This window comes from Oncorhynchus gorbuscha, linkage group LG24 (assembly GCF_021184085.1).
Source record: "Oncorhynchus gorbuscha isolate QuinsamMale2020 ecotype Even-year linkage group LG24, OgorEven_v1.0, whole genome shotgun sequence".
Taxonomy (NCBI): domain Eukaryota; kingdom Metazoa; phylum Chordata; class Actinopteri; order Salmoniformes; family Salmonidae; genus Oncorhynchus; species Oncorhynchus gorbuscha.
Genome location: NC_060196.1, coordinates 30,840,512 through 30,862,305, shown reverse-complemented (window position 1 = coordinate 30,862,305; position 21,794 = coordinate 30,840,512). Strand labels below are relative to the sequence as shown.

At 43.9% G+C, this 21,794-nt stretch overlaps 2 protein-coding genes across 2 annotated transcripts in view; both read right to left on the bottom strand.

Annotated features, from left to right (window-relative positions):
- The window catches only part of LOC124012803 (venom phosphodiesterase 1), a 31,702-nt gene extending 18,914 nt beyond the window's left edge, over positions 1-12,788 (bottom strand). Inside the window, exons 1-7 of the mRNA XM_046326769.1 lie at positions 12,623-12,788; positions 3,198-3,285; positions 2,808-2,942; positions 2,168-2,293; positions 1,970-2,030; positions 1,705-1,802; positions 1,503-1,582 (exon numbers count right to left, since the gene is read on the bottom strand). Of these exons, the coding sequence (XP_046182725.1) occupies positions 1,503-1,582; positions 1,705-1,802; positions 1,970-2,030; positions 2,168-2,293; positions 2,808-2,942; positions 3,198-3,285; positions 12,623-12,664 (630 nt within the window). The 5' untranslated portion in view covers positions 12,665-12,788. The remainder of the gene's footprint in view (positions 1-1,502; positions 1,583-1,704; positions 1,803-1,969; positions 2,031-2,167; positions 2,294-2,807; positions 2,943-3,197; positions 3,286-12,622) is intronic.
- A 1,370-nt stretch (positions 12,789-14,158) lies between these two features.
- Positions 14,159-21,794, bottom strand: part of LOC124012163 (ectonucleotide pyrophosphatase/phosphodiesterase family member 2) — a 29,216-nt gene continuing 21,580 nt past the window's right edge. Inside the window, exons 24-25 of the mRNA XM_046325637.1 lie at positions 17,993-18,146; positions 14,159-15,555 (exon numbers count right to left, since the gene is read on the bottom strand). Of these exons, the coding sequence (XP_046181593.1) occupies positions 15,385-15,555; positions 17,993-18,146 (325 nt within the window). The 3' untranslated portion in view covers positions 14,159-15,384. The remainder of the gene's footprint in view (positions 15,556-17,992; positions 18,147-21,794) is intronic.

Sequence of the window (21,794 nt, the reverse complement as noted above, 5' to 3'; positions counted from 1 at the left end):
ATTGGGTCAAAAGTTTACATACACTCAATTAGTATTTGGTAGCATTGCCTTTAAATTATTTAACTTGGGTCTAAAGTTTCAGGTAGCCTTCCATAAGCTTCCCACAATAAGTTGGGTGAATTTTGGCCCATTCCTCCTGACAGAGCTGGTGTAACTGAGTCAGGTTTGTAGGCCTCCTTGCTCGCACATGCTTTTTCAGTTCTGCCCACAAATGTTCTATAGCATTTAGGTCAGGGCTTTGTGATGGCCACTCCAAATACCTTGACTTTGTTGTCCTTTTGCCATAACTTTGGAAGTATGCTTGGGGTCATTAACCATTTGGAAGACCCATTTGCAACCAAGCTTTAACTTCCTGACTGATATCTTGAGAGGTTGCTTCAATATATTCACATAATTTCCTCCCTCATGATGCCATCTATTTTGTGAAGTGCACCAGTTCCTCCTGTAGCAAAGCATCCCCACAACATGATGCTGCCACCCCCGTCCTTCATGGTATGGGATGGTGTTCTTCGACTTACAAGCATCCCCCTTTTTCCTCCAAACATAACGATGGTCATTATGGCCAAACAGTTCTATTTTTTTTCATCAGACCAGAGGCTATTTCTCCAAAAAGACAAATCTTTGTCCCCATGTGCAGTTGCAAACCGTAGTCTGGCTTTTTTATGGCGGTTTTTGAGCAGTGGCTTCTTCCTTTCTGAGCGGCCTTTCAGGTTATGTAGGACTCGTTTTACTGTGGATATAGATACTTTCGTACCTGTTTTCTCCAGCATCTTCATAAGGTCCTTTGCTGCTGTTCTGGGATTGATTTGCACTTTTCGCACCAAAGTACGTTCATCTCTAGGAGACAGAACGAGTCTCCTTCCTGAGCGGTATGACAGCTGCGTGGTCCCATGGTGTTTATACTTGCGTACTATTGTTTGTACAGATGAACGTGGTACCTTCAGGCATTTGGAAATTGCTCCAAAGCATGAAACAAACTTGTGGAGGTCTACAAATATTTTTCTGAGGTCTTGGCTGATTTCTTTAGATTTTTCCATAATGTCAAGTAAAGAGGCACTGAGTTTGAAGGTAGGCCTTGAAATACATCCACAGGCACACCTCCAATTGCCTCAAATGATGTCAATTAGCCTATCAGAAGCTGTTTAAAGGCACAGTCAACTTCGCGTATGTAAACTTCTGACTCACTGGAATTGTGATACTGTGAATTATAAGTGAAATAATCGGTCTGTAAACAACTGTTGGAAAAATTACTTGTGGCATGCACAAAGTAGATGTCCTAACTGACTTGCCAAAATTATAGTTTGTTAACAAGAAATGTGTGTAGTGGTTGATAAGTTTTAATGACTCCAACCTAAGTGTATGTAAACTTCCCGACTTCAACTGTATATTTGATATCCCCTTGTTCGCTGATATACAATTCTGTGGGTATTTTAAAAAGTCATACCTGTCATAGTGCATAACAATGGGTTTGTGTGTGAGGATATATACAGTATGAGGCTAACCGTCACAATGGTGTAGTGATTCGGGAAGGTAATGCTGGGGAACACAGGCTGCATGTAAGGTGCAGAGGTGCCACAGGTTCCTGTTAGAGGGATAAGGAAAAAGATTAGCCCTTATGTGCAAGTCCATTGGTATGGTTAAGGCAGGTTGAACAGGGTGATGGCACAAGCTGATCCCATCTGACAAAGGGATGATGGGACTCACTCAGTTTGTCTAGGACGGGGATGAGGGAACTCCATGTTTGTTGATACTCTGCTCTCAAGCCGTCCAGTGAGATGAGGAGCAGCGGCTGCAGTTTAAAGCTAAGGGTAAAAATATAGATTTTTTAGAAACATTTAGAAAATATGTAGAATTTTAAATGTTATATTTAGTTTAGTAATTCAGGTAGATATTGAAGCCTTTTCTAATCATCTTGGCATTCTTGTTTTTTTTTCATTCCTTGTGCATTCCTTTATACGCAAAAACATACTTCGCTGGACATTTAGGGCTCGCCAAATCCACACAGTCATCTGCCACCCATTCTGTCTCTCCTTCATTTATGGGAAAACAAGTACAAGTGAGAAAATTGAAGAAAAAATAATTTCAAGTGTTCCTCCAAATCTGTCTCAATGCAAACATTTGAGCTAATGTGTACATTGACGTGTACATTTCATAAAGTTCTTCTCACCTTGACAGACATGTTTGAAGTTGGTACAACAGTCACCAGCACCCAGGCAGTCGTCAGAGCAGTGGCACCTGCTCTCCGCCAACCTCGTTTCTCCACAGCGCAGTTTGGTGCACTCCCATTGTTGAGCTGTTGAATTAAACCATTAGAAGTGGTGAAGCTAGCTAAACCATAATAAGCTAGCATGTGAACAAGGAAACAATTCTGTCATCAAAGTTCAGTGTTTACTTAGTTGAATAATGTGGTAGACTTGAACCCTATTGGTCATAATATGCTATCATAAAAAATTATACAACATGACAACACCCAGTGGCGGTCGGTGACGTTAATGATGAGGGAGGACGTTTCTTTTTCATGAGCATGACCTTATTTCTATTACAGCATATTGGATGACTGTCATTCATATTCCATTCACCCAGTTCAATGTAACACCATACTTTTCAAAGGTATTCATATCAGTATGCCAATGTATCAGTTCAATTTGTGAGGACATTCAGTGGGTGATATAGGGCAGGGGTTCCCAAACTTTTTCACTCAGGGTCCCTGTTCCAGCATTGGGTAACATCCCGCACCCCAAATTGTAATTTAGAAATTGTGCATTCTACTACACCCCCCCCCCCCATTTACAGTAAACATGGCTCACTTGGTTGGAAACAGATGTCCTGAAAGTCATAGCAACAGTTATTGTTGATGACACACTGAGTATCACAGCGACAGCCTGGTGTCTCATCATCGAAGGGCTCGTAGCATCTGTTCTTGCAGGAGGTAGTGGGAACCACTGGAACACATAAAGGTACACTGAGCACTTCCAGTGGATTTCACAGATGCTTCTTATACAGTAGAACAGGGGGGCACCAACTGATGGCTCGCGGGCCAAATCCGGCCCACGAGCCAATTTGATTTGGCACACCAAGGTAGTCTTCATTTATTGTTGAAGTGTGATATCAAATATCACATATAATTGTAGTTTTACATATTGTGGTTGTGTACGTGTTTTTTTTTACAGAATCTGCTCCAATAAGAAATAGTGTACCTTTGTTTCGACAGTCCTCTAGTTGTAAACCAAGCCCCAGTCCGAGCCCTAGGATTATGGTGACCATGGAGATCGCCAAAGCACCTATCTACACATATAGACACACACAAACACATACATGCATGTAAGCGCACACAAACATACACACACAGTATCAGTACAAGTATCAACCACAAAGACACTAGTTGTACTATTTTTTAATATAAAATGTTTTTGAAAAAAGGGCATCCCATTTACTGTGGTATACCAAGACGGTAACACTTTACAATAAGGTTCCATTTGTAAAGGGTTTATAAAGGGTTTGTAATTACGATACTAACACTTATTTAATCATTTTTAAATGCATTATTAACCATTAATAAATGGGTTATAACAAATTAGTCAAAATAGTGCTTGCCAAATAGTGAGCCACTATTTACCTCCAGCTATTAACCATTTATAAATGCACTTCCAAATGCTTATAATATTGATGTGTCATCATGCAAACTTATTTTCAATGGTTGCGCAGTTAAACTATAGTCATTTTCTCACTTTTGGGTGTGATGCATTGTTGCTCTGTCCCAGGAACAGAAGAGGTTGGTTTTCAGACCAACGGTCAACTCCCATGATGTGTCTTTCCCCCACGTTTGAAACACTGATGATGCATTGGTACACATATCTAAGGCCTCACCTGAAGAGACCTCATCTGAAGATCAAGCCATATTACTGGTGTGGTTCGCTGGTTTCTGAAAAATGTCCCCTACTTTGTGAGATCTGTCCATCTGTGAAACATGTTTGAAATAAAGATGACCTGGAACGTGTCCAGAATGTTGTGTTGACACTGACATTATGTGACAGTGCGTAATGAAGAATCATGATGGACGTGGCTATGAGAAGTTTGCAAAGTCCAGACAGAAGAGATTGCATGAAATAATCATTGTTCACAGGATCAAAATGTTGATATAGAGAGAGGGTAAATTCTCTATGTAATTTGTTTCACTTTTGAATACAGAAATTCTGCTGGATGATTTAGCACACTGCTCAGTTAGCTAAATTTAGCTAGCTTTTGTGGTTTAGCATGCTAGCTAGCTATAGTAGTTATCTAACTAGCTGTTAGCTGGTAAAGTTAATTAGCTAGCATTCTTTTTCAGCACACTAACTAGCTAGTGTATTAGCAGAAATCGTGATAACTAGCTAACCCCTTTCATCTGTGATAGCTAGTTAGCAAGTTTTATTTTTACCTTTTTTAACCAGGTAGGCTAGTTGAGAACAAGTTCTCATTTGCAACTGCGCCCTGGCCAAGATAAAGCAAAGCAGTTCGACACATACAACAACACATGTTAAACACGGGCTATTATTAGTTTTAGCTAGCAGTGGATAACATAACTAGCTACGGCTAAATGGTGGGAATCATGATGACGATATCCAAGACCATCATTAAGTTGGCTGACGACACAACGGAGGTAGGCCTGATCACCGACAACAATGAGACAGCCTATAGGGAGGAGCTCAGAGACCTGGCAGTGTGGTGCCAGGACAACAACCTCTCCCTCAACGTGATCAAGACAAAGGATATGATTGTGGACTTCAAGAAAATGAGGGACGAGCACACCACCATTCTCATCATCAGGGCTGTAGTCGAGCAGGTAGATAGCTTCAAGTTCCTTGGTGTCCACAACACCAACAAACTATCATGGTCCAAACATATCAAGACAATCGTGAAGAGGGCAGGACAACACCTATTCCCCCTCAGGAGACTGAAAAGATTTGGCATGGGTCCTCAAAGATCCTCAAAACGTTCTACAGCCGCACCATCGAGACCTTCCTAACTGGTTGCATGACTGCCTGGTATGGCAACTGCTCGGCCTCCCGACTGCAAGGCACTACAGGGGGTAGTGCGTACGGCCCAGTACATCACTGGGGCCAAGCTTCCTACCAATTGTGACAGAACAATATGTCTTCGTGAGTAGCATCCCCGACATGTAGCGAACAAAAGTCATTGATTGCATGGGCATCTCGGCCCTCACAGCTAACGTCCATTTGGAGAGCATAAGCTGGAGAGTTTGAGTTGTTCAGTCAGTTTCCTCCTAATTGCTAGCTATAGTATACATTCTTAGTTTCACAGGGTTATCTGGCAAAGGTATTGATGAGAGTTTCTGTGCCTCTGCCTCCCCACACATTGTTTTCACCATATCAATTGCAGCCGGTAATATCAAAGTCTCTGCAATAGTGTGTGGTTTCATAGCGTAGCGGGTTTAGCCAGTCACTGTGGGTATGACTCAAGTGCAAGGGTCAAGTGCGGCCTTTTCCCACGATCTAAGGACTCTCTCTGGTTGAATTTTTACTGTTACATTAAATTAATTATCATTTTGTCATGCCTGCTCCCACTTCCCCTCTCTGGCGCTCGAGGGCGCCAGGTTGCCCACACCTGTCACCATCTTTATGCACATCAACGATCATTGGACTCACCTGGACTCCTTCACATTGTTGATTGCCCCCTATATCTGTTTGTTGCTCAGTTTTGTGCCCCGTGTCATCATTATTTTCATCATGTCGTTTTGTTCCCCCCGTCCAGAAGCTGTTTTTCTTTTGTTTGATGTCCGTCTTCCATTAAATGTTCACTCCCTGTACTTGCTTCTCGTCTCCAACGTCGGTCCTTACAGAATGCTGCCACCACTATTTGAAGCATCAGGGACTTTTTGTTTTTAGTGTTGATGTAGCGGTTTTCTAGGTGTGGTGAAGGAGAGTCGGACCAAACTGCAGCGTGTAGATTGCGATCCATGTTTAATGAACAAAAAAACGTAACACGAATCTAAAACAAACACTACAAAACAAAGAACGTAACGAAAACCGAAACGGCCTATACTAGTGAAAACTAATACAGACAGGAACAAGGACACTAAGGACAATCACCCACGACAAACTCAAAGAATATGGCTGCCTAAATATGGTTCCCAATCAGAGACAACGATAAACACCTGCCTCTGATTGAGAACCACTCCAGACAGCCATAGACTTTGCTAGATCACCCCACTAGCTACAATCCCAATACATACACACCAAAACCCCAAGACAAAACACACCACAATACAAAAACCTGGCCTGACCCAATACATGAAGATAAACACAAAATACTTCGACCAGGGCGTGACAGAAACCCCCCCCCCCCTAAGGTGCGGACTCCCGAACGCACCTCAAAACAATAGGGAGGGTCTGGACTGAAGGACAGCTCGGGACTGAGGCAGCTCGGGACTGAGAGAAAGCTCGGGAGTGAGACAAAGCTCAGGAGTGAGAGACAGCTCAGGAGTGCAGGCAGTCATGCAACCAGTTAGGAAGGTCTCGATGGTGCGGCTGTAGAACGTTTTGAGGATCTTTGAGGACCCATGCCAAATCTTTTCAGTCTCCTGAGGGGGAATAGGTGTTGTCCTGCAGATCCTGGCTGACTGGCGGATCTGGCGGATTCTGGCTGACTGGCGGATCCTGGCCGACTGGCAGATCCTGGCCGACTGGCAGTTATGGCAGATCTGGAAGATCCTGGCCGACTGGCAGTTCTGGCGGCGCTGGGCAGACTGGCGGTACTGGCGGCGCTGGGCAGACTGGCGGCACTGGCGACGCTGGGCAGACTGGGGGCACTGGCTGTGCTGGGCAGACTGGCGGCGCTGGGCAGACTGGGGGCACTGGCGGCGCTGGGCAGACGGGGGGCACTGGCGGCGCTGGGCAGACGGGGGGCACTGGCGGTGCTGGGCAGACTGGGGGCACTGGCGGTGCTGGGCAGACTGGCGGCGCAGGGCAGACTGGCGGCGCGGGCGGCGCTGGGCAGACTAGCGGCGCTGGGTAGACTGGCGGCACTGGTGGCGCTGGACAGACTGGCGGCGCTGGGCATACTGGCGGCGCTGGGCAGACTGGCGGTGCCGGGCAGACTGGCGGCGCTGGGCAGACTGGTGGCACTGGTGGCGCTGGGCAGACTGAAAGATCTGGCTGACTGTCGGCTCTGACTGCTCCACGCTGACTGGCAGTTCTGGCGGCGCTGGGCAGACTGGCGGTACTGGCGGCGCTGGGCAGACTGGCGGCGCTGGGCAGACTGGGGGCACTGGCGGCGTTGGGCAGACGGGGGCACTGGCGGCGCTGGGCAGACTGGCAGCGCTGGGCAGACTGGGGGCTATGGCGGTGCTGGGCAGACTGGGGGCACTGGCGGCGCTGGGCAGACTGGCGGCGCAGGGCAGACTGGCGGCGCTGGCGGCGCAGGGCAGACCAGCGGCGCGGGCAGCGCTGGGAAGACTGGTGGCGCTGGGCAGACTGGCGGCGCTGGGCATACTGGCATCTCTGGCTGCTTCATGCAGACTGACAGCTCTGGCTGCTTCATGCAGACTTACATCTCTGGCTGCTTCATGCAGACTGACAGCTCGGGCTGCTCCATGCAGACTGACATCTCTGGCTGATCCATGCAGACTGATACCTCTGGCTGCTTCATGCAGACTGACATCTCTGGCTGCTCCATGCAGACTGACATCTCTGGCTGATCCATGCAGACTGACATCTCTGGCTGCTCCATGTGGGCTGACAGCTCTGGCGGATTCTTGCAGACTGGCAGCTCCTTGCAGACTGACAGCTCCTTGCAGACTGACAGCTCCTTGCAGACTGACAGCTCCTTGCAGACTGACCCTATGGCTGCTTCATGCAGACTGACAGCTCTGGCTGCTTCATGCAGACTGACATCTCTGGCTGCTCCATGCAGACTGACATCTCTGGCTGATCCATGCAGACTGACAGCTCCTTGCAGACTGGCAGCTCCTTGCAGACTGACAGCTCTGGCTGCTTCATGCAGACAGAAGACTCCAGCAGCGCTGTAGAGGAAGAAGGCTCTAGCTGCGCTGAACAGGCGGGAGACTCCGGTAGCGCAGGAGAGGAGAAAGGCTCTGATAGTGCTGAACAGGCGGGAGGCTCCGGCAGCGCAGGAGAGGCGAGGCGCACTGTAGGCCTGATGCATGGTGCTGGCACTGGTGGTACTGGGCCGAAGACACGCACAGGAAGCCTGGTGCGGGGAGCTGCTACCGGAGGGCTGGTGTGTGGAGGTGGCACAGGATGGGCTAGATCGTGAAGGCGTACTGGAGATCTTGAGAGCAGTGTTGGCACAGGACGTGCAAGGCTAGGGATGTGCACAGGAGGCCTGATGCGTGAGGCTGGCACCAACTTCACCAGCCGACTAACACGCACCTCAGGACGAGTATGGAGCGCTGACCCAGGTGCCATCAAATCCCCGACACGTTCCGTCGGGCGAATTCCATGCAAAAAGCACCAACACAGCAACTCCCTCATTTCTCTCTCCTCCAATTTCCCCATTAACTCCTTCACGGTTTCTGCTTCGCTCACCTCCAACACCGGCTCTGGTTCTGGTCTCCTCCTTGGCTCCTCACGATAAACAGGGAGAGTTGGCTCAGGTCTGACACCTGACTCTGCCACACTCTCCCTGAACCCCCCCCCCAAGAAATTTTTGGGGCTGACTCTCAGGCTTCCTTGCCAACCGTGTTCCCTCATATCGCCGGCTCCTCTCTCCGGCTGACTCTGCTCTCCTCGCTGCCTCCACCTGTTCCACCTTTGGGCGGCTACACTCCCCTGGTTTAGCCCAGGGTCCTCTCCCATCGAGGATTTCCTCCCATGTCCAGAAATCCTTATTTCGCATCTCCTCTTTGGGCTGCTCCTGCCTGTTGACACGCTGCTTGGTCCGTTTACGGTGGGTGATTCTGTAGCGGTTTTCTAGGTGTGGTGAAGGAGAGTCGGACCAAACTGCAGCGTGTAGATTGCGATCCATGTTTAATGAACAAAAAAACGTAACGCGAATCTAAAACACAAACACTACAAAACGAAAACCGAAACAGCCTATACTAGTGAAAACTAACACAGACAGGAACATGGACACTAAGGACAATCACTCACGACAAACTCAAAGAATATGGCTGCCTAAATATGGTTCCCAATCAGAGACAACGATAAACACCTGCCTCTGATTGAGAACCACTCCAGACAGCCATTGACTTTGTTAGATCACCCCACTAGCTACAATCCCAATACATACACACCAAAACCCCAAGACAAAACACACCACAATGCAAAAACCCCATGCCACACCCTGGCCTGACCCAATACATGAAGATAAACACAAAATACTTCGACCAGGGTGTGACAGGTGATGTCGGGTCCTGCCTCAACCGGATCGTCAGGATCCCATGCCTCAACCGGTCAGTCCGGCGCCCATGCCTTGGCCGGCCCGTCAAGCTCACCCATGTGGGGTGCCGGGTGGCGCCCCTAGAGGGGGGATACTGTCACGCCTGTTCCCACTTCCCCTCTCTGCCACTCGAGGGTGCCAGGCTGCCCTTCATTACTCGCATCTTTCACCATCTTTATGCACATCAACGATCATTGGACTCACCTGGACTCCTTCACATTGCTGATTGCCCCCTATATCTGTTTGTTGCTCAGTTTTGTGATCCATGTCAGCATTACTTTCATCATGTTGTTTTGTTCCCCCCGTCCAGACGCTGTTCTTCTTTTGTTTGATGGCCGTCTTCCATTAAATGTTCACTCCCTGCACTTGCTTCTCGTCTCCAGCGTCGGTCCTTACACATTTAGATTTGTAAGGTTAACCATATTACAGTGATTTAGGGAGACAAAGATGATTTTATAATATTAATAATTAAAAATATATTTTGGAAATACTCCCGCAATCCCATTTGTCATTTTTTAATTAATCTGTCAATTTCTCTTCTGATTTGTAATGTTAAAAAGGGGAGAAAAAGACTGAATTAGATAGGCTACTCACTATTCCAATGATAGGCTACAGATTTGAGTCACTGCAATTAAAATTGTTTTCCCAATGTATCCTTCTATTCAATTCTATTTTATTTCTCACAATGTATTGCATATTTGAGGAGATTACTGTATATACTGTTAGAAATGTTTGTAACAACATGAATTAATGGCCAGAAGTTTTCCACTTTCTTTTAAGGTATTTTGTTTTTTGAAGTTATAAATACTGGTAGTCCTAACTCATTAATGAATGGTCAGTATGTTTCCACTTTCTTTAAAGTTTATAGATCTATCATTCTCATTGAAAGCAAGTCTAAGAAGTGATAGATCTGTTTGTATGTGTGCTATTTCAATGCTTCCTGTTCTTACGTTTAATTTTTCCATCTTTTACTTTCAGTTTTGTACACCAGCTTCAAACAGCTGAAAATACAATATCTGTCACGCCCTGACCTTAGTTATCTATGGTTTATGTATTATTTTGGTCAGGTCAGTGTGTGACGTGGGTGGGTATGTGTGTTTTACCCTGTCTAGGGTTTTTGTAATTCTATGGGGTTTTTGTATGTCTAGGTAATGTAGGTCTATGGTGGCCTGAATTGGCTCCCAATCAGAGGCAGCTGTTTATTGTTGTCTCTGATTGGGGATCTAATTTTGGTTGCCATTTTCCATTTTGGTTTTGTGGGTTATTATCTATGTGTTGTTGCCTGTCAGCACTTGGTTTATGTATCGTCACGTTTGTTTAGTGGTACTTCTTTTAATAAAGAAAGATGTATTCATATCACGCTGCTCCTTGGTCTCATCAATATGACGAACGTGACAATCTCTTTGGTTATGGAAAATATATTTCACAGCGGTTTAGATGGTACAATGATTCTCTACACAACGACTGCTCGTTTTGTTACATAAACTGAAATTAGTCTAACTATTAGAATTTTAGCAACCAGGAAATGGTGGAGCGATATTGCAACTTTAAAAGTATTTTTTGACAACTTAGTTAAACATGTTCACAGGCCTGTTTAAGAAACATGATACTTTTAGCAGTTATAAATGTCGATAACTCATTTATAAATGTTTATAGGTCTGTCACCTTTAAAATAAGGTATACTTTTAGCAGTTATACAAGTGGGTAAATCATTTATAGATGATTTGAGAGTTCAGTCAGAAGTTAGACATACTTATAGGCAGTATTGGGTACTCATCACTACATACATGAGAGAGATTCAACACTTTGTTAAACATGTTCCGTCAATGAATGGTGGGCATGAAGACCAAAGCAATCAACGTTGTGAGAGGATACCTCCTCCCAATGTTTTACCAATCAAAGGTATTACGGTTACCATTTCAGACCAGAGCGTTCACCGTACTTAGACTATCACAGAGAAGTGATGTTTGTTGATAATTGGAGGAGTTTATTATAATCTGGTAATCTGTCAAGGGGTAATAATGGTCCTTCTGTAGCTCAGTTGGTAGAGCATGGCGCTTGTAACGCCAGGGTAGTGGGTTCGATCCCCGGGACCACCCATACGTAGAATGTATGCACACATGACTGTAAGTCGCTTTGGATAAAAGCGTCTGCTAAATGGCATATATTATTATTATTATTATAATTGAATAATGTCCTGGATGTAAAATACCAGGGCATCAGGTTTTCAAAGGTCAGTCAAGACACATCATAAAAACCATCCTCTGTTCCTGGGACAGAGCAACAATGCATCACACCCAAAAGTTAAATGACTATAGTTTAACTGTGCAACCATTGAAAATGTATTTGGTTGCAAGATGACATAAAGGTTCATCGTATAAACATTTCCAAGTGCATTTATAAATGGTTAATAACAGAAGGTAAATATTGGCTTACTAATTGACTTAACACTGACCAGTTATTACACTATTTAGGCCAATGTGATATAACTGTTTATTAATGGGTTATAACTCATTTACAAATGATGAAATAACCGTTCTATCCCATGTATTACCCCTTCCCAAATGGAACCTTATGGTAAAGTGTTCCCGGAAAAAAATGTAGGGTTGCTGAGTCACTGTGGAGAACATATGGTAAAATATTTTGCAAAGGACACAAATACATTGGAGTGGGCAATACACAATAAGCACACATCTGTGATGGTAAAGCTACCAGTCCCACTGAAACACTTTCCCAAACATGACCCTTCATATGCCTTAGGGGTATCCTTTTGATTGTCATGAGCATTTTTTTTGTAGTGCATTTCATGAGTAGTGTAAGTATTATTCGAAGAGTAGTTTATTTGTATGCATTATAAAGTATAATTGCACCCTTTCCTATAAATCCAATCAATCTTATGCATATCCTATCTCGAATTAACACTTAAAACTACTTAAAGCCTGCCGGTATGTTTTATAACTTACATTAAGCATTTATGAGCCTTTGTAAGGTTTTATAATAACGATTATAATAATAATAATGTCTACGTATCAACATTTCAACTGGCTGGTATTTACTTAGGATTGCGATGAAATTATTATGAGACAAAAGTCTTACAATACATTATGACTGCATCATGATAAATATTACCTGTAGGCTTTCAGTTTAGTGTTACCCATATCTCATTGTATACCACTTCCATTAGTGAAGCATTCAAAAGAAGCTGGATGTTGGATGCACTTACGACAAGAGTCTTCTTTCCCTGCAACTCCTTGCTTATCCCCATACTTGAGAGCTGTCCAGCTCTAAACACAGCCAACACGAGGTGCTACTTCACCACAACAGTGAACTCTGGAACTCCATGAGTGTGGGAAAGTCATTTATTGTCAGAAGAGGGAACTTCGTGTTTCTGCAACTGTAAAAGGCAAGAGACCAATTGAAAGCTTTGGGAACCTGTCCAGAACTCACCTGATATTAAGCTTTACAGGAAACGCTAATGATTTACAGGGAAGAGGTTTTGCAACTCTGATTTTTGCAATGTTCAGATCTGATTGCAGAGGGCTAAAAGGTTAGAGAGGCGAGCCAGCAACCGGAGCATTTCGAGCTCAAATCCGGGGTCCAACAAGAAAATCTGTTGGGAAGTGAGATGGCAGGCAGAGGGTTGCTGGTATCAAATCCTAGATGCCATTGCCTGCTGTTGTGCCCTTGAGCAAAACACTTAACCCCCCACAATAGCTCCCCGCACCTCTCCAAAAGCCTGTGTATATATGTGTCTTTCAGAGTGGTTGGGTTGAAAGTGAAAGTCAGATTTCGGTTGGACCCAGTGTGCAATTGACCAATAAAGTGATCTTAATCTTAAAATCAATATTTTCTGAGAGTAGGAGACTTTATTCATTAATAGGGCAAGTATTGTCCTGGTAGTATTAGGAATTGGTGAACAATTGTTGATGGTGCAATTGTTGAAAAAAAGAGCACTAACTGTATGTTGCTCTGGAGGAACTGCCCCTCCCTACCTTCAGGCTATGCTCAAACCCAACACCCCAACCCGAGCATTCCGTTCTGCCACATCAGGTCTCTTGGCCCTCCCACCCATACGGGAGGGCAGCTCCCGCTCAGCACAGTCCAAGCTCTTCTCTGTCCTGGCACCCCAATGGTAGAACCAGCTTCCCCCTGAAGTTAGGACAGCAGAGTCCCTTCCCATCTTCCGAATGCACCTGAACCCCTTTCCTCTTTAAAGAGTATCTTAAATAATCCCCCTCCTCACCTAGACCCCCCCCCCCAAAACAAAATCCTGAACCAACACTTGCACTTGACCTTTCCTAGCTCTGACTTTGCTGATAACTACTCTATTGAGGAAAAGTGTAATACTATGCCTGTGATATGTGCTTGTCCCACCTAGCTATTTTAAGATCAATGCGCTAACTACGTCGTTCTGAATAAGAATGCCGGCTAAATTACAAAAATACAAATAAAAATGTAAAAGTCAGTAAATCGTTCATAACCACTGACTTTGGAACTTTAAGAAAACTTTTGAGTCTCTTTATGTAAGATCAGTGTAAAGACTGAATCATTTTTTTTTCTACTTCAAAGCATAATCTAAACAGTAGCCAAATCCAGCAATGATTCCACTAAAGGAGGGAATTAACCTTTGTAAATTATCTGGAAAAGCACTTTGCAGAGCCACTGTCATTTAAATCACGAAATAACAACCACCCAGATTTTAGTGCGTAGCTTCCACAATTATTCCTCATGGATAAACAGCAAAAAAACAGTAAAAGTATAGCATTAGAAAACACACCTTTTAATCTTAGCGTTTTGGTCTTACTCCAAATACTACAGCCAAGGTTAAATGATTGACAAGATGGTGCTCTCAAATTTCTCTATACATAACATACATACTGATTGAATGGTTACGGTGGCAAAAATGACTCAAATGGTCATCTGCAATATTATAAGAATTGATTCTGATCAGAACCTTGCCACATGCTAATAATACACAATTTAGAAGGGGAAAACATATCCAGATACCATCAACATACATATCAACTATTCGAGGCCGTCAATGGAGCTTGTACTAAGTGAAATGAAAATGATTGTTAATTGTGATGAATCTCTATGACTTTGACTGAGTTAAGTGTGCTGCCAGCAGGGCCGTCATCAGTAATAGATTTAATACAGTACGCTCAATGCCAAACAGCCAATCATTGCACTTGACTCCACTGTCATAAGGCCAACGTAACACTGTCATAAACATCATATACCAGTTGTTAAAGTTATGTTATAACACAGTTATAAGATCTTATAACAACTGACTTAGCACTTATAACACCAATGCACTAGCCTGTTAGCTAACCTGAACAGCGCTTTGTGTCACCAATAAAGTATTACAGCAAGTTGCCGTTGATGCCTCGACTGTATAACATTTGCTCTGTCATCCTTATGTAGGTGTAGGAGGTGGCAGTAAAGTCTTCACACGAATTACACAGATACTTCAGGCTATAGTACATCATCACTGTGCGGCATTAAGAGATATGAAATCATCTTCCTGCAACCAAAGGGCCCATTACCTAATCCAACCCATTACTCCACTTCCCCAAACAAACACTCCGTTCACGACACAACACTTTCTCTCGAACCACACACAGCAAAAGTTTAATTCCACTTCTACACAAGAGCTCTCTGAATTAGTGTGACTAAGTGGTAGCATTAATATCTTCTACCTAATAAATATGACAAATTGTATACAAATATACACCTAAAGATCAGAGATGTACTGGGGAGAGAGAGAGACCCCACTGGGCACACGCTGGTTGAATCAACGTTGTTTCCACATAATTTCAATGAAATGACGTTGCACCAATGTGGAGTAGACGTTGAATTGGTGTCTGTGCCCAGTAGGACAGAGAGGGGAGAGACAGAGAGGGGAAGTGAAACACAGTAACAAGATTGAGAAGAGAGTGAAAACAATACAGAGATACAGTAAGAGTGAGTCTGTGTGTGTCTGTTTTAGGTGTCACTCTCAAAGGTGTGCAGGAAGGTCTTGAGGGAGAGGGTCTGGGTGTAGTTCATGGTGGTGGAGCGGTACATGTCCAGCCCTGTGAGGATCTCCACATCTCTGACCCGCGCTGTGTGCAACATCAGCAGCTCCTCCACCCACTGCGACTCGTCGTCTGAGCTCTGCAGGACCACCACAAGTCAAGATGAAATGTTTATGTACTCAAGGGTTTCTATTTATTTTGACTATTTTCTACATTGTAGAATAATAGTGAAGACATCAAAACTATGAAATAAGATACATGGAATCGTGTAGTAACCAAAAAAGGTGTTCAACAAATCAAAATATATTTTACATTTCAGATTCTTCAAAGTAGCCCCCCTATACCTTGACAGATTTGCACACTCTTGGCATTCTCTCAACCAGCTTCATCTGGAATGATTTTCTAACAGTCTTGAATGAGTTCCCACATATGCTGAACACTTGTTAGCTGTTTTTCCTTCACTCTGCGGTCCAACTCATCCCAAACATTCTCAATTAGGTTGAGGTCGAATGATTGTGGAAGCCAGGTCCTCTGATGCAGCACTCCATCACTCTCCTTCTTGGTCAAATAGCCCTTACACAGCCTGAAGGTGTGTTGGGTCCTTGTCCTGTTGAAAAACAAATGATAGTCCCACTAAGCGCAAACCAGATGGAATGGTGTATCGCTGCAGAATGTTGTGGTATCCATGCTGTTTAAGTGTGCCTTGAATTCTAAATAAATCACTGACAGTGTCACCAGCAAAGCTCTCCCACAACATCATACCTCCTCCTCCATGCTTCATGGTGGGAACCACACATGCGGAGATCATCCGTTCACCCACACTGCGTCTCACAAAGACATGGCGGTTGGAACCCAAAATCTCAAATTTGGACAGATCTCCACCGGTCTAATGTCCATTGCTCATGTTTCATGGCCCAAGCAAGTATCATCTTCTTATTGGTGTCCTTTAGTAGTGGTTTCTTTGCAGCAATTTGACCATGAAGGCCTGATTCACATAGTCTCCTCTGAACAGTTGATGTTCAGATGTGTCTGTTACTTGAACTCTGTGAAGCATTTATTTGGGCTGCAATTTCTGAGGGTGGTAACTCTAATGAACTTCTCCTCTGCAGCGGAGGTAACTCTGGGTCTTCCTTTCCTGTGGTGGTCCTCATGAAAGACAGTTTCATCATAGCGCTTGATGGTTTTTGCAACTGCACTTGAAGAAACTTCCAAAGTTCTTGACATTTTCCAGATTGACTGACCTTCATGTCTTAAAGTAATGGACTGTCTTTTCTCTTTTCTTTTTTGAGCTGTTCTCATGGCTCGTTTTTTTGCTCTGACATGCACTGTCAACTGTGGGACCTTATATAGACAGGTGTGTGCCTTTCCAATTTAATTTACCACAGGTGGACTCCAACCAAGTTGTAGAAACATCTCAAGGATCAAAGAAACATCTCAACAGAATGCACCTGGGCTCAATTTCGAGTCTCATAGCAAAGGGTCTGAATAATTATGTAAATAAGGCATTTCTGTTTATTACATTTCTAAAAACCTGTTTTTGATTTGTCATTATGGGGTATCGTGTGTACATTGCTGAGGACACTTAAAAAACATCTATTTGATAATAAGGCTGTAACATAAAAAAATTAGGAAAAATTCAAGGGATCTTAATACTTTTTGAAGGCACTGTATTGTGAAATTTGAACTGACACAGAAGGCTGCAATAAATGCCATCTTCTGCTGACAACGCAAAGCTTAATACATCCTAATCAAACTTCAAAGAAATTCAGTTTAAAACTGAATGTGTAATCTGCACATTGTTTTTAAGTCATTAACGGGAAGGTCAGAGTTGTGTGTGAATATCTCGGCCCTGAATCAGGCCTTTTATGAGTTTGTGTGGCAAACGGTTAGTGAGAAGAGTGACAGGTAGCCTACAGAGATGGTCATCTGTATTCATTCTAAATGTCACTCCAATAATTCAGTAGGGCAAGGGATGTCCCATGAATAGAAGTCTGAACATAAGAAACTGTGGAAAAGGTTATTAGATGCAGAGTTGACTCAAGGACTGTGCAGTGGAAACAACAAAGTACTTCCCCTACACCATTTAACTGTTCCCTTGAAATTATCCTAGAATGTCATGCTAGACCTTTCCCGAAGATTCTTAAGAATTCATCAGCATGAACGTATCATGTGGTGCCAAGAGTTTGTCAAGGGAATAACGTCAGTTGAATTAGTTCACATAAATTCCAACCGTTGCCATGTAATTTCTAAGTAAATAGCTTTTCAATGATGTGGTATTGTTCTGTGAAATAAATACGCACTCGGAGGTTGGATTCTATTTGTATAGAATCCTGTGATTAAAGCAACTGTGGTTGAATATAGAGAGTCCCAGCCATGGGGAAGAATGGTGGAGCCAAGATACACATAACCACTCATACAGGGTCAGATACTATTTCATCCATCTAATGTTTACGGTAAGGGCTGGCAGTAGGATAACCTGATCCTTGAATCTGCGGTGAATGACCATTTCTGATGTCGTCTTCTTCAAGCAGAGATCTAGTCATAGACATTGTGCCCCCATGTGGTGAGAGAATTACCTTGCAGCTCTCATCATTATCTGAGCGGTGGGGTAAGAGGAAGGAGAAGACATTGAGGGGGCCATCACATGCCTCGGCCGTCTGGTTGACATCCTGACAGTTGGTGATCACTACGTAGTAGTGGGTTGGGACCGGAGCCGAGACTCCGGCGTACCTGGGGGTGACAGTCATTAGTTGGTCACTTTAATGAATATACAGACACGCACACATACACAAACAACCCCCCAAAAAAAAACTGCGTCTCTCCTTCACTGCAGCCGACGTGAGTAAAACATTTTAAAACGTGTTAACCCTCGCAAGGCTGCAGGCCCAGACGGCATCCCCAGCCGCGTCCTCAGAGCATTCGCAGACCAGCTTGCTGGTGTGTTTACGGACATAATCAATCAATCCTTATCCCAGTCTGCTGTCCCCACATGCTTCAATTGTTCCTGTTCCCAAGAAAGCTAAGGTAACCGAGCTAAACGACTTCCGTCATCATGAATTGCTTTGAGAGACTAGTCAAGGACCATATCACCTCCAGCCTACCTGACACCCTAGACCCACTCCAATTTTCTTACCGTACCAATAGGTCCACAGACGACGCAATCGCAACCACACTGCACACTGCCCTAACCCATCTGTACAAGAGGAAGACCTATGTGAGAATGCTGTTCATCGACTACAGCTCAGCATTTAACACCATAGTACCCTCCAAACTCGTCATCAAGCTCAAGACTCTGGGTCTCGACCCCGCCCTGTGCAACTGGGTACTGGACTTCCTGACAGGCCGCCCCCAGGTGGTGAGGGTAGGTAACAATATCTCCACCCCGCTGATTCTCAACACTGGGGCCCCACAAGGGTGCGTTCTGAGCCCTCTCCGGTACTCCCTGTTCACCCACAAGTTTGCGGACAACACTACAGAGGTAGGCTTGATTACAAACAACAACGAGACGGCCTACAGGGAGGAGGTGAGGGCTCTCGGAGTCTGGTGTCAGGAAAATAACCTCACACTCAACGTCAACAAAACAAAGGAGATATTCGTGGACTTCTGGAAACAGCAGAGGGAGCACCCCCCTACCCACATCGACGGGACAGTAGTGGAGAGGGTAGTAAGTTTAAAGTTCCTCGGGGTACACATCACAGACAAACTGAATTAGTCCACCCACACAGTGTGGTGAAGAAGGCGCAGCAGCGCCTCTTCAACCTCAGGAGGCTGAAGAAATTTGTCTTGTCACCAAAAGCACTCACAAACTTTTACAGATGCACATTCGAGGGCATCCTGTCGGGCTGTATCACCGCCTGGTACGGCAACTGCTCCGCCCACAACCGTAAGGCTCTCCAGAGGGTAGTGAGGTCTGCACAACGCATCACCGGGGGCAAACTACCTGCTCTCCAGGACACCTACACCACCCGATGTCACAGGAAGGCCATAAAGATCATCAAGGACAACAACCACCTGAGCTTCTGCCTGTTCACCCCGGTATCATCCAGAAGGTGAGGTCAGTACAGATGCATCAAAGCTGGGACCAAGAGACTGAAAAACAGCTTCTATCTCAAGGCCATCAGACTGTTAAACAGCCACCACTAACATTGAGTGGCTGATGCCAACATACTGACTCAACTCCAGCCACATTAATAATGGGAAATTGATGTAAAAAATGTATCACTAGCCACTTAATATAATGTTTACATACCCTACATTACTCATCTCATATGTATATACTGTACTCTATACCATCTACTGCATCTACCCCATGTATATATCCAGGTTATCGTTACTCATTGTGTATTTATTCCTCGTGTTAATATTTTAATATTATTTCTATTTTTTTCTCTCTGCCTTGTTGTTCACACCTGTTGTTTACGAAGCATGTGACAAATACAATTTGATTTGGCACACACACACACACACGCAGAAACATGCACAGCTGCAGACACAAAACCAAAAAATCATGACCAGAGGAACCGGACCTGGTCCGGTTATAATCAGAAAAATTGCCTCTGAACAATTCCAAAATTCAGATGCTATAATCTATGAAATATCACCCCCAAATGTGTGTATGCATATTTATATTACAGTACTTCCCCATTTATCTGAACTTCAATCGCTAATAAAAAGGATGGGCATCAGTACCATATTCAGCAACCTATTCCTCCACTAGTTGGGAGGACAAGCCCATACATTTATACTGGTGGTTATGCTTGTGACACTCATTACTTAGGTAAAAGCAGTGGCATGTATTCATGGACGTCAAGGGAAGCCAAGCTTCCCCATAAAAACAATAATAAATATATATATGTATATATATATACAGTATACATATAATTACTTAAGTCTCTCTGTGTTTTATCATTTTCATTAAATTCGCAAGTGGCAAGGCTGAAACTATATCTCACAATGGAGAAATCATCAAAGCGAGGAAACAGCGCCCTCTGTCTTAGTAGCCTTTGTGTAGCCCATGTATTTGATGATGTCTGGTCAAAAAGAGTATAACATGATGTTGCCTTCTGTAAGATTGTATTCAATAGCAAGGGAAGCCAGCTAGCGTTTGGCTTCCCTTGATAAAAAAAAATCATATAATAATAAGCGAGCTCAACTCTGAATGGTCTTGGTGCAGCAAAACAAAGTGTCAAGGGATGCTAGTTTGGATTCGGCTTCATTCCAATCAAATCACAACAAAGCAAAATGTCAGTCAGCTTCTGGAATGTGTCCCGCAGTAGCTAGCTATGGATGGAGATAGGGATCTAGAATTTATAGTTCAAAACGATTTTGTAAAATTGTAATTTGAGCAGCAACTGAAAATCAAGTTGAATGGGAGGCCGACTCCAAAATTGGATATTGCGCAGGGGAGAGGAGCAAGGGGTAGGACCTGATATTTCAACACTGAGAATTACAATACGACTGGCTAACTGGGAGTGCTAAGTTTAAAAACAACCCTTGGGCCACCACGGGTTTTTCTGATCTTGTAAATCTGGGCAGGTCCCTTGACCGATATGGAAAATCTAAAAAACACATTATGTCGAGCCTGAAACTAAAGCTCTTTGGTCGAGTCCGGATCAAAAAGGCTCTCAACCAGGCCGCAGTGATCAGTGTCCAGAGGCACATCGAACAGGTGAATAAAACAGAGACATTCTGAAGAAACTGTTAATCGCAGTAATATACCTGGGACCGCAGGAGCAAGCCTTCAGGAGGCATGACGAGTCAGCAACAAACCTTAACAAAGGTCATTTTGTGGAACTTGTCAAGTTCGATACTGCCATGACTGAACACTGTGGGACAAGCAACATATTTACAGGTACAGTACCAGTCAAAAGTTTAGACAACTGCTCATGGACAACTGCTCATATTTTTTTAACTATTTTCTACATTGTAGAATAATATTGAAGACATCAGAACTATGAAAGAACACATATGGAATCAAGTTGTAACAAAAAATTATAAAACAACTCATAATATATATTATATTTGAGATTCTTCAAAGTAGCCTTGATGACAGCCTTGCACACTCTTGGCATTTTCACAACCAACATTATGAGATAGTCACCTGGAATGCATTTGAATTAAAAGTTGTGCCTTGTTGTTACAAGGTGGGGTTGGTATGTAGAAGATAGCACTATTTGGGAAAAGACCAAGCCCATATTATGGCAAGAACAGCTCAAATAATTAAAGAGAAACAACAGCCCATTATTACGTTAAGACATGAAGGTCAGTCAATCAGTAACTTTTAAAGTTTTTAAAGTTTCTTCAAGTGCAGTCGCAAAAACCATCAAGCACTATGATGAAACTGGCTCTCATGTGGACTGCTGCAGGAAAGGAAGACTC